At 46.7% G+C, this 14,725-nt stretch overlaps 1 protein-coding gene across 1 annotated transcript in view; it reads right to left on the bottom strand.

The window, feature by feature from the left end:
• Positions 1-466: 466 nt before the first annotated feature.
• WDR43 (WD repeat domain 43) overlaps positions 467-14,725 on the bottom strand; it is a 465,298-nt gene continuing 451,039 nt past the window's right edge. Inside the window, exons 16-18 of the mRNA XM_086926143.1 lie at positions 4,827-4,896; positions 1,680-1,732; positions 467-1,572 (exon numbers count right to left, since the gene is read on the bottom strand). Of these exons, the coding sequence (XP_086782269.1) occupies positions 1,441-1,572; positions 1,680-1,732; positions 4,827-4,896 (255 nt within the window). The 3' untranslated portion in view covers positions 467-1,440. The remainder of the gene's footprint in view (positions 1,573-1,679; positions 1,733-4,826; positions 4,897-14,725) is intronic.

Here is a 14,725-nt window from a genome sequence, read left to right as displayed (position 1 = left end):
ATCCATTTTTGCAACCAAGGCACAGATGGATCAAGCTCATGGAATACGAAATAACAGACAGTTATTAAAATGCTGATTTCAGGAAAAGTGTGTGCCTGACTGAGTTCCAACATACTCTGAAACGGGGCACAGAGTAAAGATGCACTGAAGCAGAATAAAGGCATGAAGCACAAAGTAGAACCACGCTCGCACCATAAAATATTGTAAGATGTATATGTTCTGGTCATCTGAAATAACATTCCTCGAGTCTGGAAAAACCCTAAAAAAACACTATATAGTGCACTGTTTTTTTAAGGGTTTTTCCAGACTCGAGGAATGTTATTTCAGATGACCAGAGCATATACATCTTACATGTACATACATGTACATACATACATACATACATATATATATATATATACACACACACACATCTTCCAAAAGTATCTATCATCCACCAATCTGAAATATACCACAGCATAATGTGTTAAAGGAGAATTATATTTATTCACTTTACAAAGAAGGTGCTAATTAGTTGCCATAAACACCCCCATTTATAGACAAATATACTGTACATTATAACGGTGGCTGTCTGGTTCAAGCTTCCTATAGCTTGCTTTTAAAAAATGTGTCCATACTGCTTCAGATTCATCAGATGAGCAAATTGTAATCCTGGTGGCCACCCACTGATTAAAAAAAATAGAGTCCACAGTATTATGCATATTTTTGCATTATATATTCACAAGCAGAAATTCACCTTAAAGTCAAAACCGGTATCTTTTGGCCATCTTTAAACTTACTGTATTTATATACAGGCTGTTAATTAAAAAAAAAAATAACGGATTCGCTGAATTTTATTTATCAAATGACAAAAAAAGCAAAATACCTTAATTTGTACATAAATATAAAAATTGGAGTCCGATTAAAAAGGAAACAGCCCAGGTCTTCCAATTCAAAGATCAAAAAGCCTGGATCGTAAATGAGCACAATGCAGAAAACAAATGGATAGTGATTTGAAATATTAAGAAAATATTTTATAGGAGAAAAGCAGAATGACCATTTGTAACTGCTACGTGAAGCGAACTGTATAATTACCATTTGGCTGGTTTGTCTTTTCAGAAAATTTGTCAACACCCAGTTAAGTGTGATTCAAAACTTTCTCCCATTGTAGCAGTGGTAAGTTATTTATTCAACCTACAAACTGTTTCCACCAAATGGAATTTAGTTTGACCACAGGTCAAAATAACATTACTCGTTTGTGGCATAGAATACCAGGGCAAGAGGAGAGGAAAAAGGCCAGCATGGTCAAACAGTCTGGATACCAAGATAGAACGGAGTATTCCAAGAATCCCTCCTGTAGAAATGTTGGGCTCAGGTCCGCGCTGAGTAGGTTTTAACTAATTGTTCCATAAGCTGGGGTCCTCCATTTCGTCCACTACACAAAGGAAAAGACGACCTTAGTTACTCTTCATCACTTTCAGTTCCTGGGTCTGGATCAGAATCCCCATTGATTCCTTTGTCAATATGCATGTCTTCATCATTGTCCGACTGTTCTTCGTGTTCCACATCGTCCTCTTCCTCCTCCCAGTTGTCCTAAAATGAAATACAGCACAGTGCAAGTTAAAATATTTCAAGAACAGGGTACATCTGAGCACGAGGACAAGTGTGTGTGAGAAAGTCTAATTTCTATCAATACTTACATCAGAATCTTTCTCTGCAACCATTTCATCATCCGATTCTTCCTCAGAAGATTCTGAAATGGAAGGCAAAAACTGTAACACTGACAGGGAAGGTTTTATATTTCAGGAGGGGTGGCAATCAAAGAGTGCTGTATCCCATCACACAAAAGACAAGTAGTGTTTGAAGCCATTATCAATACCCAATAGTAGTCCTACAAAATACAGATCATGTATTTCCATTTTTGTCTAATTCATACAAACACTCAAAACGATTTCCCTTTTTAAGAGGACTGAAACAGCACTCCAAGGATAAAATGTCAGGGCATCTTAGAACAGCAGTGGTCACAAAGGCACCTAAGTAAGGCAATTTTTCAAGCACCATGTCCACAGGTAAGGGGTCTATCTATAGTGATAAGAAAACCCATTTAATATTATGACAACCTTTCCAGTTTTTGTTTATAAATTAACTACACGAGGGGAAACAAGTGGAGATATTTTAATGAAAAATACTGTCAGACTTAGAGCACCTGTGTTCTTGGAAAGGGCTACACATTTTGATATATTGTAGAAAAGTGGATTGTCTGGGATTGACAAGTGTCTCTCTCAAAAGATAAGGGCCCCAACTGCTAGGATGCTACACACATTAAATTAAACCTGTGCTCAACCCTGTTAACGTGATCGGAAACAGTCAGGCTTAAATCAAAGGCAACGTGTAAAGTATTTAAGCAGTGCATACACAGGGAAAAAAACCATGAGCAGATTCCAAAATCAATAGGAAGTTTTTATGAGTAGAAAAAGAAATGGCAAACAATCAATAAGGGGAATTGGAGACATGAATATTTAAAGATTTAAGAAAAGGTGCTGGGAATCCTCACCAGGACAAAACTGAAATTCAATTAAATGCAGTTGTACTGCTGGTTGGATAAGCCCCCCCCCCCCCCCCCCCGCCCAACTGCCCCCTAAGCCATGGAGCTTCGAAAAACATTTTCAGGTGCCCAAACAACCGCAGGAGGAAATCTGTAAGGCCCCCAGACCGTAAGAGAGGGCCAAGAGCAGAGACCTGTCCAGGTACTACTGGTCAGCTGGGCATTTCCAGGAAAAGATATTTTGCAACTTTTTGTGTTTCTGCAGACACAAAGGAAATCAGACCCTTTTAGTCAACTTCTTCGTCCTGGGTTCAGGAGGGAGGACTAGTCCTCCAGTGCTCTGCTCTTCTTTAGTTCCAAAAAGTGTTCTAGGGAGGTACCTGTGGGTACAATATTTCTGCCTCGCCCCAGTTAGAGGGTCGGGGAGACTCCTGGCCACTCCCAAAACAATGAGGTAACATTTCTCGGAGGGAAACCTTATCCCCTTTTTAAATAGTTCCTGTTTGACCTACTGCAAACAATCCCACAGTGCCCCTCAATCACAAAATCCAAGATGGTTGCGCAGTGTCTGTGTGTTCACCCAGGGGAATGGCCAGGTAAATGAGCAATCGCCTCCTCTGAAATGATTCTTTAGGTGCTGATGTTTGCGTTCATCTCTAGTGCACTTGTTGAATACCTTCTGCAGGAAGCTGGGTCTTTATATAGTATACCAAAATGAGCTATACTGTGCAAAGAGTCCAGGTATTCCCTTATGAGTAAACAGTTGCTTGCTCTAGCAATACTGAGGTGCTCTTCTAGAGGTTAGTGTGGTTGAGCAGCCTTAGGCTTCTCAGAGAGGAGTGCTAGACATCTGTAAATACACTCAAGTCAATAAATGATGCACGTGACTCAATTAGGAGATCCACACCAATTTGTGAAAATAACATCTTTATATATTGTTAGGCACCAGAATCAATATGATCAGGTAAGTACATTTACAAGAAAAATACTTCTGAGAGGTCAACAGTGCATTTTTCAGAGGCCGCAATATTTCCTATGGGAGGAACGACTTATGAGACCAATCTCCTGGTCTTAAGGTGCGTATGGGGCAAGGTCCAAGGCAGCACCAAGAGTTCACATCGAGCGGCACAGGGGCGGCCGGGTTCCATACAGCGTCGGGTGGCCAATGTTAATCTATGGGGATCGGTCTTTGTGTAAAGGGGGCATCGCTAAGGTGCCCTCAGGGTGCATTTATTAATTAAGTCTACACTGATAAGTGTGGGATTATTAATAGAAATGTTTGATATCAAAAATCCTTATTTTCAGAGAAGCCCTCATGCAGCTGGATAACTCGTTTTTACCAGTGTTCAGCACATGCTTTTAAAATTGCTTCCCTGATCACTTGTACTGGCAGCAAAAGGACTGACCAGAACAGGGGCCTATCTGCTCATGTGGATAGGCCCTCACATGTGATATAACACACCCTAACCCTAGGGCTGTAAGGCCTGCAGTAGGGATGACTTACAAATAGTACATGTCTGTTGAAGGTATTTAAATTAGTTCAATTCATGTAGCAGCCTGGCATATATCAAACACCGGAATACCTATCACTAAAGCCGTTTTGGTGGCACTCTGCTCTGGTGGAATAGGCCCAAATGGGCCTCAGCAGTCTCCTTTTTGGCCAACACATGTCTATGCATAAACTGATCCACATGGACAAGGTTTGTTTCTAGACGGTCTTGGCCTTCTTAGCACCAGCTAAGCTGATAAAAAAACTGGTCATCCACCCAGTGCGCATTTGTGAGCTCAATCAAAAAGCAGAGAAGTTTTCTGGGTCAAGTCGTTGAGCGCAGGGAGAGTGATGTACTGTTATAAATAAAAGTGTGATAGCACTTTTAAGAAAAAGAAAGCGCAAGTACACAGTAGCAATTACAGATGTTGCACTGTGAGCAGGGGGACATGCATGGAAGATCCTTCTAAAAAGCTCACAACTGGTGACGAATAAAGATCAGGCAAATCTAGAAAGGCTGTACCCACCAAAACCCTTTGCTGAAACAGCCGGTTATCTAACAAATAATGAAACCTCTAACAGTCGGATCTGGAGAATGAACGTGACCCACTGCACCAGGCCACAAACTTCACCCAACGACTGGAATAAATATCCATCAGCATCGATAACATGATTTTCAGATATGGTGCAGCAGCCCAGATGTTCATAGACCATTTTTTCAAAATGTTAAAACTGCTATTATACATTCTATCCTTTTTCTTTGCTTTTTTAGTGCACACCATTGTGCAGGAATTACTGGAAGATTTGGCTTACCTTCTTCATACACTAATTTTGCAGTTTGATTTATATCTGCTGATGCTTGTGTTTTTTCAGATGCTGCAACCTGTAGGGAATTAATAAATATATTTCAGATGCCAAAGTAATAAAGGAGTCGCGCATACATATATAATACATTATTTGTATCTAATTTTATTTAAGTATGTATTCTTAGTTGATTATTTTTATTTAGCGTTGTGCTTTCACAGTGGAATCCCTCACCATAAAGTGTCTATCTGGACATTTACGTAGGTTTAATCGCTATGATTTCTAAGGCAAATGCTACTTAACAGTATGCATCTGTTCTTGGCATGTAGTGCTGCTGACATTCATATCTTAGCATAGATCGCTGACTAGTGTTGGGTCCGGATGTTTGCACCGTGTTGTCTTGGAGGAGTCTTCGCAGTATCACGAGATCGGTGACTCCTCCCCTGGACTACAGCGCGCATGGGCATCTTCTTCATCTTCAGATAGTTTTTCGCCATTGTGGCAAAGATGGAGTATAGGAAAGTAAGAGATGACCATGCAAATGTATGTAGAAGAGATAACCCTGCAACTGTGACAGGCACCGAGGAGGAGGGTGGGCGATATGAATGTCAGCAGCCCTACATGCCAAGAACAGATGCATACTGGTAAGTAGCATTTTCCGTTCGAGGCATGTGGGCTGCTGAATTCATATCTTAGCATAGACTGTATAGCAGTTCCTCCTCTAGCGGTGGTCACCTGTACCAGCTGCAGTGGTCTGAAATAGAGTCTTAAGGACAGCCTGGCCTACAGAATCTTGTTGCTTAGCTTGCACGTCAACACAGTAGTGTTTAGGGAAAGTGTGTATGGTAGACCATGTAGCTGCTTTACATATGTCTTCTAGGGGAATATTTCCTAGGAAAGCCATGGATGCCCCCATTTTGCGCGTTGAGTGGGCTTTTGGGGGAACTGTTTAAGTGCGCTTTGCCTTTTGATAGCATATTTGAATGCACTTAACTATCCATCTGGCTATTCCTGTTTTAGAAATGGGATTACCCTTATGCTGTGGTGAGAAGGCAACAAATAGTTGCTTTGTCTTTCTGAATGATTTTGTTCTGTCAACGTGATATAGCAGAGCTCTTTTAATGTCTAGTGTGTGTAGAGCTCTTTCATCTACTGATTGCGGGTTTTGAAAGAAAACTGGCAACTGTACGGACTGATTGATGTGGAAAGAGATACTTTTGGCATAAACTTAGGGTTTGTACGAAGCACTACCTTATTTTAGTGTATTTGCATGAAGGGTTAATGAGTGGTTAGTGCCTGTAGCGCACTCACTCGCCTGAGGGAGGCAATGGCAATTAAAAATGCCACCTTCCATGTTAAGAATTGTAGTTCACATGAATGAAGTGGTCGAAGGGTGGTCCCATGAGTCTGGTAAGTACTACTTTCAAGTTCCAGACTGGCGAAGGTGGATGTTTTGGAGGGATAACTCTTAAGTCCTTCCATAAAAGCTTTGATAGGTGGTATTCTGAACAGGGACACATGTTGCCTGTTTTGAAGATATGCTGCTATAGCAGCCAGGTGTAGCCTTATGGATAAGTATGCTAGATTATATCTTTGAAGATGTAGCAGGTAACAGGTTATGTTTTGTATGGAGGCATCTAATGGATTGATTTGGTTATTATTACAATAAATTACAAATCTTTTCCATTTAGCTGCGTAGCATGCTCTGGTAGTGGGGCGCCTTGCTTCTTTGATAATGTTCATGCAGTCTGGAGGCAAATTAAGATATCCAAACTATAAGACCTCAGGAGCCAGATCGCTAGGTTCATCTGATTGGGATCTGGGTGCCTGATTTCTCCATGGTTGTGTTTTAGCAATTGTGCAGAAATGCGCAGCCTCTGGTGAGGAACTACTGAGAGTTCTAGGAGCGTCCTGTACCATGGCTGTCTTGCCCAAGCGGGAGCAACCAGGATCATTGTGAGTGACTGTTGCCTTAGTTTGCGTGCCACTAACTGAATCATGGGAAGAATTTGAGCAGACCGCTGAGACTGCTCAAAGGTATCTAGGAGAAAATCCTCCTGTATGTCATTGGAATGCATAGGGACTCCGTGGTAAACAGCAGCTCTGTTTAACAACTGACCAAAACCAATGGTATCTTCTGGAGGGGAAGGTTTTGATGGGTATGACTGCGGTTCAGGAATGTCAGGCACATTTTGTGGGTTTGTAAAGTCCCAAATAGGCAAATTTTTTGGGTTTGAAAAGTCCCATACACCCTCATCAACACGGTATGAATCAGGTTCTTGCATGTCCTCCCCTCCACCCAAATTGTATTCATCATCATTCTGTTGTGAGGAATGTGATAATGGAGAATGGAGAGGAGAGATTTGAGGTGATATGTGAGGAGGAACAGGAGAAGGAGAGGAAGGTATAAGAGAGGAAGGGTGCATAAGAGATGTTGCACAGTCCTTTTTTGGGAAGGAACCACAGGTGTGGGTGGTGCATCTGCTGGTCTCTTTTTGTGAGGTGTAGCACCTACATGACTTGTCCTTGGGTCTATGTAGATCTTTTGTCGAGGATCTGGTCTAAAAAGTTCTTACTCCTTCCAGAGGAGGTTGTCGTGGGTCTTTAACCTTGGGAGGTGTTATAACGTCCTGTGGCATAGTTTTCGGTGTCGAAGGTGTTGTTTTCAGCTTTGTAGGCATGTCCGAGGATTTGGGCACCTTGGAATCAGGCTTTGAGTTCTTCGGCGTCGAAGATGTAGAAATGGACGGCTTCGGTGCCGGTACTGTTTTAAGCTTCGGCGCCGGTACTGTTTTTGGCTTCGGCGCCGGTACTGTTTTTGGCTTCGGCGCCGGTACTGTTTTTGGCTTCGGCGCCGAAGGGTCTTTTGGCTTAGGCGCCGAAGGGTCTTTTGGCTTAGGCGCCGAAGGGTCTTTTGGCTTAGGCGCCGAAGGGTCTTTTGGCTTAGGCGCCGAAGGGTCTTTTGGCTTAGGCGCCGAAGGGTCTTTTGGCTTAGGCGCCGAAGGGTCTTTTGGCTTAGGCGCCGAAGGGTCTTTTGGCTTAGGCGCCGAAGGGTCTTTTGGCTTAGGCGCCGAAGGGTCTTTTGGCTTAGGCGCCGAAGGGTCTTTTGGCTTAGGCGCCGAAGGGTCTTTTGGCTTAGGCGCCGAAGGGTCTTTTGGCTTAGGCGCCGAAGGGTCTTTTGGCTTAGGCGCCGAAGGGTCTTTTGGCTTAGGCGCCGAAGGGTCTTTTGGCTTAGGCGCCGAAGGGTCTTTTGGCTTCGGTGTCGAAGGGTCTTTTGGCTTCGGTGTCGAAGGGTCTTTTGGCTTCGGCGCCGAGGCATCTTTATTTTTTGGTGCCGATGGAAGAGGCTTGCTCGGTGTCGAGGCACTAGAAGGCTTAGTAGTTTTCTTCGGAGCCGGGCTGGAAAGCAGGGCTTTCGAAGCAGGTATTCGGTCTTGACTGGGCTCTTTGGGCGGAGTGCTGACCCATGCCTTCAGTTTGGACAGAATATGTGGTGCAGTGGCAGTAGTACTCACGTGCTGACCCGATGGAATGGAGTCATTTGAGTCGTCTGCCTCTGATATTATCTGGAGATCAGGTAAGTCTTCTTCGGGGACAAGGGGAACCTCTTCGTCAAAGATGTCTTCCGGTGCTGGAGCTGATCTCATTTCGTGTTGACGAGCTCTCCGATCCCGGATAGTTTTCTTCGATCGGAAGGATGCACAAGCTGTGCAGGTCGACTCGTCGTGTTCCGGCGATAGACAGAGGTTGCAGACCTCGTGGTGGTCGCTATGTGGGAACTTTGCTCGACATACCGGGCATCTTTTGAACGGAGTTCTTTCCATGTGGTGTAGGCCACACGGCGTCGGTAGGCCCAACGGCCCGCATTGATGACCGGAATGGAACTGATGACGTCGAAAGTATTGTAGTCGATGTCGAGGGTAGTTTGTAGAAGTTTTTAGGAAGTTCTGCGCTGCCAAGTTGTTGAAAAGTCTTTTTCTAGCCGGAGCGGAGAAACTTTCATCCGAACCCAGTGGCGGAAAAAAACAATCTAAGAATGGAGCAAATGGACATACTCAGTATTGTCCAAGGAAAGAGTCATCCAATCTCGTGACTACAAAGACTTCTTCCAAGAAGACAACCTGCAATCATCCGAGCCCAACACCAGGTGGCGATCTAATGCATAGTGTACAATCTGCAGCTCATATGTCTCGAACATAAGCATCCTTCAGTTCGACAGTGGCTATGAAGTCACCTTGTGGCTGTAGTGAGATGACATTCGGAAGAATAACCATGTGGGAGTGCTCTGAAAGAATGTATTCGTTTAGGAGCCAGATGTCCAGAATGGTGTGGAAATGAGCTTCAGACAATAAGCATGCTGAAAAATATCAAACACCCACTGGTCGGAAGGAGAAATTCTGCCTCGAAAGGTGTTGTGTGATTAATGGGAAAGAGGCAAGTCAGGGCTTAGTGGTGGTAGTGGTTAATTTGGGGGAGACCCCTTTACCTGTGCCTTTTGAGTTGTTGCCTCTGTAGGACCTTCTAAAGTATTCGCTAGGAGAGGACTGCTGGGCTTGTGGAAGCTGATAAGAGGTGGAGGTCTATGGGGAGGTGGTCTTTGAGCCTTCATGGTAGGGTGTGTAGCAAAAGGAGCTTCAAGTTGCAGGTTTTCTAACGGCGCCCATCGCTTCCACTGCCTTAGTGTCTAATTTTTGCTGGCATCTGGTCAACCTGCGGTCCAAACAGAGGTTGGCCATAAAACGCCAAGTTGAGCAAGTTCTGCTTAAATTCTGGCTTGAAAAATGAGATATGGAGCCCCGTATGCCTGTGCAGAAAGAAACTGGAGGTGATTCCCCCATCCCACCGCATCCGCGGCATCGAATGCGCATGGATGGTGGTGTTCGATATCTCCTTTGCCTCAGATCTCATAATCCCCTTTCCTGTGATCCTCCATCTTATCCCAATGGGCACGGTCCTAATGGAGAGCAGCCCAAGAGAATTGGCAATCTGGCAATATGTGACCGATTGTGCAACTACCCTTTTACCTACAGCGTCTACATATTTGCTTTCTTTATCTGGTGGAGGGACATCACCAGTTGCCTGGGAGTTAGCCCTTTTAAGGGCGGAAGTAACCAGGGAGGCAGGCGGGAGCTGGCCAAGAAAGTAAATGGGGGTTAATGAAGGAAGCTTTGCATTTCTTGTCCACACTGGGTGTAATGACCCCATCATGGACAGGGTCTGCAAGTTATCAGGGGTGAGATGCAGCATTCCCTGAGCATGAGGAGTTACTGGGTAGAGCGGTGGTTGGAGAACAGGGTCTCAAAAGGGATGTTTACCTCACAGGGCTCAGCGTAGAGCTCCACCGTTTGAAAGGAGAAAGCCCTACCAGTGGGTTCATGGTAGAATGTGGCGTCATCAGGACGGACAGACAAAGGTCAGGTAGGGATTTGTATGCCCAGGTGGGTCAACATCATAGGAGTCCCAAGTATCCCCCTACGGAGTTTCAAAGGTATCCCCTCCCTCTTGGCCTCCCATGTCTGAGCGAGGTGATCACTGAGGATTATAGGGAAGAGTGTCACCTAAGTGCTGGTAGACTTACATACTTTCTTGTGCTGCTTTGGTGGAGGAGTCCTATCCAAGGCTTCCATGAAGGACAGCTGAGCAGCAGGCCCCGGAGGGTAGGCAGGAACAAGGCCTGTGCGGGCACGTACCAAGTGTTTTTGTCAGATATTCATCTCTTTAGAGTTTATGAAATATCTGCTCGACAGTACCCGGGGTGAGGTCGGTCTTGGTGTTCAGTGCAGATGTTCTCCGCTCAGACACTGATTTTGTTCTTGATGCAGAAGGAGTCAGCTTTGATAAAGGCGGTGCTGAAGCAGTCACCCTCAATAGTTTCTTCTGTGCCGAGCTTGACCTGGTTGTTGCGTCCAAAGGTAGTCAGTACAGACCATGGCCTGAAGGATGTGGTGGCCCAGCGTCCGGTCTCTGGCGCTCCAGAGAGGTTGGGGAACCTTTGGAAAGGGACTGCTCGGTTTGTGAGCTGTATTGCAGGAGAGGGAGTACCGTACTCATGGCTGGCTGAGATGGAAGATCCGCAATCTCCAGATCAGAGCCAGAGCTGTTGCAAGGGGAGAAAGCTTGTCTGCAGTGGATAGTTGTGGTTGGTGTCTCCCCACTTACCCCCCGCCTCTCTTCCACCTCCGCTCAATGTCATCGCGGTTATAGAGATCCAGGGTGTAGTCTCGGCTCCTACACAACATTGAGATGTCGAACCCTATCACAGAGGGTCTTCTGGGAGCAGAAGGAGAGGCAGGCATCGTAGAGGAAGGAATCCGTTCAATCACGAAGGAGGCATGATGGGAAGACGCGTCGGGAGACTGAAGAGGAATGGTGGGGAGACTCGGTCGGGCGACAGGAGGAAAATAGTGAAGGCCCACGTGGGGCTGAGATCGACCTGCAAGTTGCCCGGTTGAAGCTGTAGTAGTTGAGGAGAGAAAAGAGGAACGTGATAGAGAAACAATACCAACCGAAGGAAGGAACGATGTAAACCTAAGAGCACTGCAACAGTGTCGAACTAGAGCACATGTATGAAACAGGCGGCGAAAAGCTAAACAATGGAGTTCATGACCATGCACACTACAAGCAAAAGGAGTCATCACAGGTCAGAGTACCATGTGACTCAAAAGACTTCTTGAAGTAAAACTTGCACACACCGTGTCCAAAACTAGATGGCAGGAGCATGCACAGCATGTGAATCCACAGCCACACATGCCTCAAACATCAAGTATCTAGCCTCTGCTTGATCAGTGGAAACAGCGGAAATACAGCAAGCGGAATCTAGCATTCACAATTGGTGGCCTCAATTGATGCACTGGTATGTGCTGACAAAGAGCTTGCATTAAAAGACAAAACTATGAAGTGACAAGCTAGAGTCCTCTTTTACAAAAAAAACCACCACATTTTGAAATGCTCTAACCTTCTAATTAAAATTACAATTTTGACCTTTACTTATTTGTGTTGGTAACTAACTCAAATATTTCATAATTAGAGAGAGTTGAGGAAATATAAAAGTGCACTGAAGGACGCTAAAAAGATTTTCTTTAGCGATAGGATCGAGAGGGCAAGTAATTCTTCAGGAGAATCGTTCAAAATCTTCAAAGAACTTCTCAAAGCCCCGATCCCTCCAGTGTTACACGATAATCCCAAAGAACAATGTGAGGAACTGGCCAGATTCTTCCACTCTAAAATAGAGAAAATACTATCCTCCTTACCCACTATCCCTCAAACTCATGAACCAGTTATTAGTTCTATAAATCGCCCGACTGAGCTAACACCCTTTGGCACCTTCTCGGAAGAGGAGGTTACAAAAGTCCTGTTGGAGATGAAGAGTGGCTCCCCGAGTGACCCAGTCCCGATAAAACACCTTAAGCTCGTGGCTAACATCCTGTCAACTCCTTTGACTGACCTCATGAACCTTTCACTCGCTCAGGGCATAGTGCCACAGAGATGGAAAAAGGCTGTGGTGAAAGCCTTATTGAAAAAACCAGGACTGGATCCATCCAACTTGACCAACTTCAGGCCAATTTCACTTCTTCCTGGATTTTCAAAAATCGCTGAGAAGCTGGTCAACCGTCAGCTCTCTCACCATCTTGAGTCTAACCACCTGCTAGGAGACTCCCAGACTGGTTTCTGCCCCGGCCATGGAACAGACACTGCCTTGCTGGCAGTAGTGGAGGAGGCAAGGAGCACTCTAGATACAGGAGGGTCAGTGGCAGTGATCCTCCTGGACTGGAGTGCTGCCTTTGACACCGTAAGTCACCAGGTGCTCCTCCAACGGCTGTCAGAGGCAGGTGTCTCGGGGACGGCTTTGAAATGGCTGGGATCTTTCCTCGCTGACCGTTTCTACCAAGTCTGGGAAGGGTCAGAGCAATCTGCCCTAATCCCTCTTCAATGTGGAGTCCCGCAGGGCTCATCGCTGAGCCCTACCTTATTTAATATATATATGACTCCACTTGAAAGAGTGGTCGCCCCTTCAGGGGTGAAGATCATCAGCTATGCTGATGATACTCAGCTGGTGGTGGGCCTCACGCAGTTGGCGGAACACCCTGAGGTGTTACATGACTGCCTCGCCAATGTTTATCGTTGGATGTCCATCTCCGCCCTAAAGCTTAATGGAGGCAAAACCGAGCTGATGCTCCTGGGCAATTCCAGTCCCTCCATCATTGCGAGCTGTTAGCCCCGGTCTCTTGGTGACCCACCATCCCCCAAGAAGGAGATCAAATCCTTGGGAATATGGTTGGAAGATGATCTGTCCTTCAGGACTCATGCCAAGAAGACCGCAGGGGTTTGCTTTGGTCTGCTCTTCAACAAGGAAGCATACCGTACTCTCTCAAAGTTGGTCAGGTCACACCTCTACTAAAGAAACCAACAGCCGACCCCTCTGATCTCAACAACTACCGTCCCATCACCAATATCCCCACTCTCGACTCGAACGGATCCCTCGACCCCTCACAGTCCGGCTTCCGAGCCAAACACAGCACCGAGACCGCCCTCATCGCCGCCACCGATGACATCCGAGCCCTGATGGACAATGGAGAAACAGCGGCCCTCATCCTCCTAGACCTCTCCGCGGCATTCGACACGGTCTGCCACCGCACCCTAATACGGCGCCTCAGCAACATCGGAATCCGGGACAAGGCGCTGGAATGGATCATCTCCTTCCTCGACGGAAGAACACAGCGAGTCCGCCTACCACCGTACAAGTCAGAGGCCTCCGAAGTCATCTGCGGCGTCCCCCAAGGATCATCACTGAGCCCCACCCTCTTCAACGTCTACATGAGCCCCCTCGCGGCCATCGTACGCAAACACCACCTCAGCATCATCTCCTACGCCGACGACACCCAGCTGATCCTCTCCCTGACCAACAACCCCGCCGCCGCCAGAGCCAACCTGCACGAAGGGATGAAAGAGGTAGCCGAGTGGATGACGACCAGCCGCCTGAAACTGAACTCGGACAAGACGGAGGTCCTCATCCTGGGCTCTTCACCCTCCGCCTGGGACGACTCCTGGTGGCCTCCCGCCCTGGGCACCGCACCCAAACCGACAGACCATGCACGAAACCTGGGCTTCATCCTGGACTCCTCCCTCTCCATGACCAGACAAGTCAACAGCGTCTCCTCGGCTTGCTTCAACATCCTACGCATGCTACGGAAGATCTTCTGGTGGATCCCCTCAGAGACCAGGAAGACCGTCACCCAGGCCCTCGTCACCAGCCGACTGGACTACGGCAACGCCCTCTACGCCGGGACCACCGCCAAGCTCCAGAAGAGACTCCAGCGGATCCAAAACGCCTCAGCCAGACTCATCCTCGACATCCCACGGTCCAGCCACATCTCCGGACATCTGAGAGACCTTCACTGGCTCCCCATCAACAAGAGAATCACCTTCCGCCTCCTCACCCACGCACACAAAGCCCTACACGACCAAGGCCCGAGCTACCTCAACAGCCGAGTCAACTTCTACGCTCCCAAACGCCACCTCCGATCAGCCAACCACGCCCTCGCCGCCGTCCCCCGCATCCGAAGAGCGACTACAGGAGGAAGGTCCTTCTCCTACCTGGCCGCCAAGACCTGGAACTCCCTCCCGTCCGACCTGCGCCTAACCCAAGACCACCTCTCCTTCAGGAAGAAGCTGAAGACCTGGCTGTTCGAGCAGTAGCGGCACCCCCCCTCCCCAGCGCCTTGAGACCCTACGGGTATGTAGCGCGCTTTATAAGTGTCACTGATTGATTGATTGATTGATTGACTCTCGCCAAACTGCTGGAAAAATGCGCACAACTACAATTGACTAAACACATTGAGCAATTCGATCTCCTCAACCCTCACCAGTCAGGCTTCCGAGCAGGACACAGCACAGAAACTGCTATGACT

The sequence above is a fragment of the Lissotriton vulgaris genome, chromosome 6 (assembly GCF_964263255.1).
Source record: "Lissotriton vulgaris chromosome 6, aLisVul1.2, whole genome shotgun sequence".
Lineage (NCBI taxonomy): Eukaryota > Metazoa > Chordata > Amphibia > Caudata > Salamandridae > Lissotriton > Lissotriton vulgaris.
Note: the sequence above shows the minus strand (reverse complement) of the source record. Positions and strands in the feature narration are given on the sequence as shown.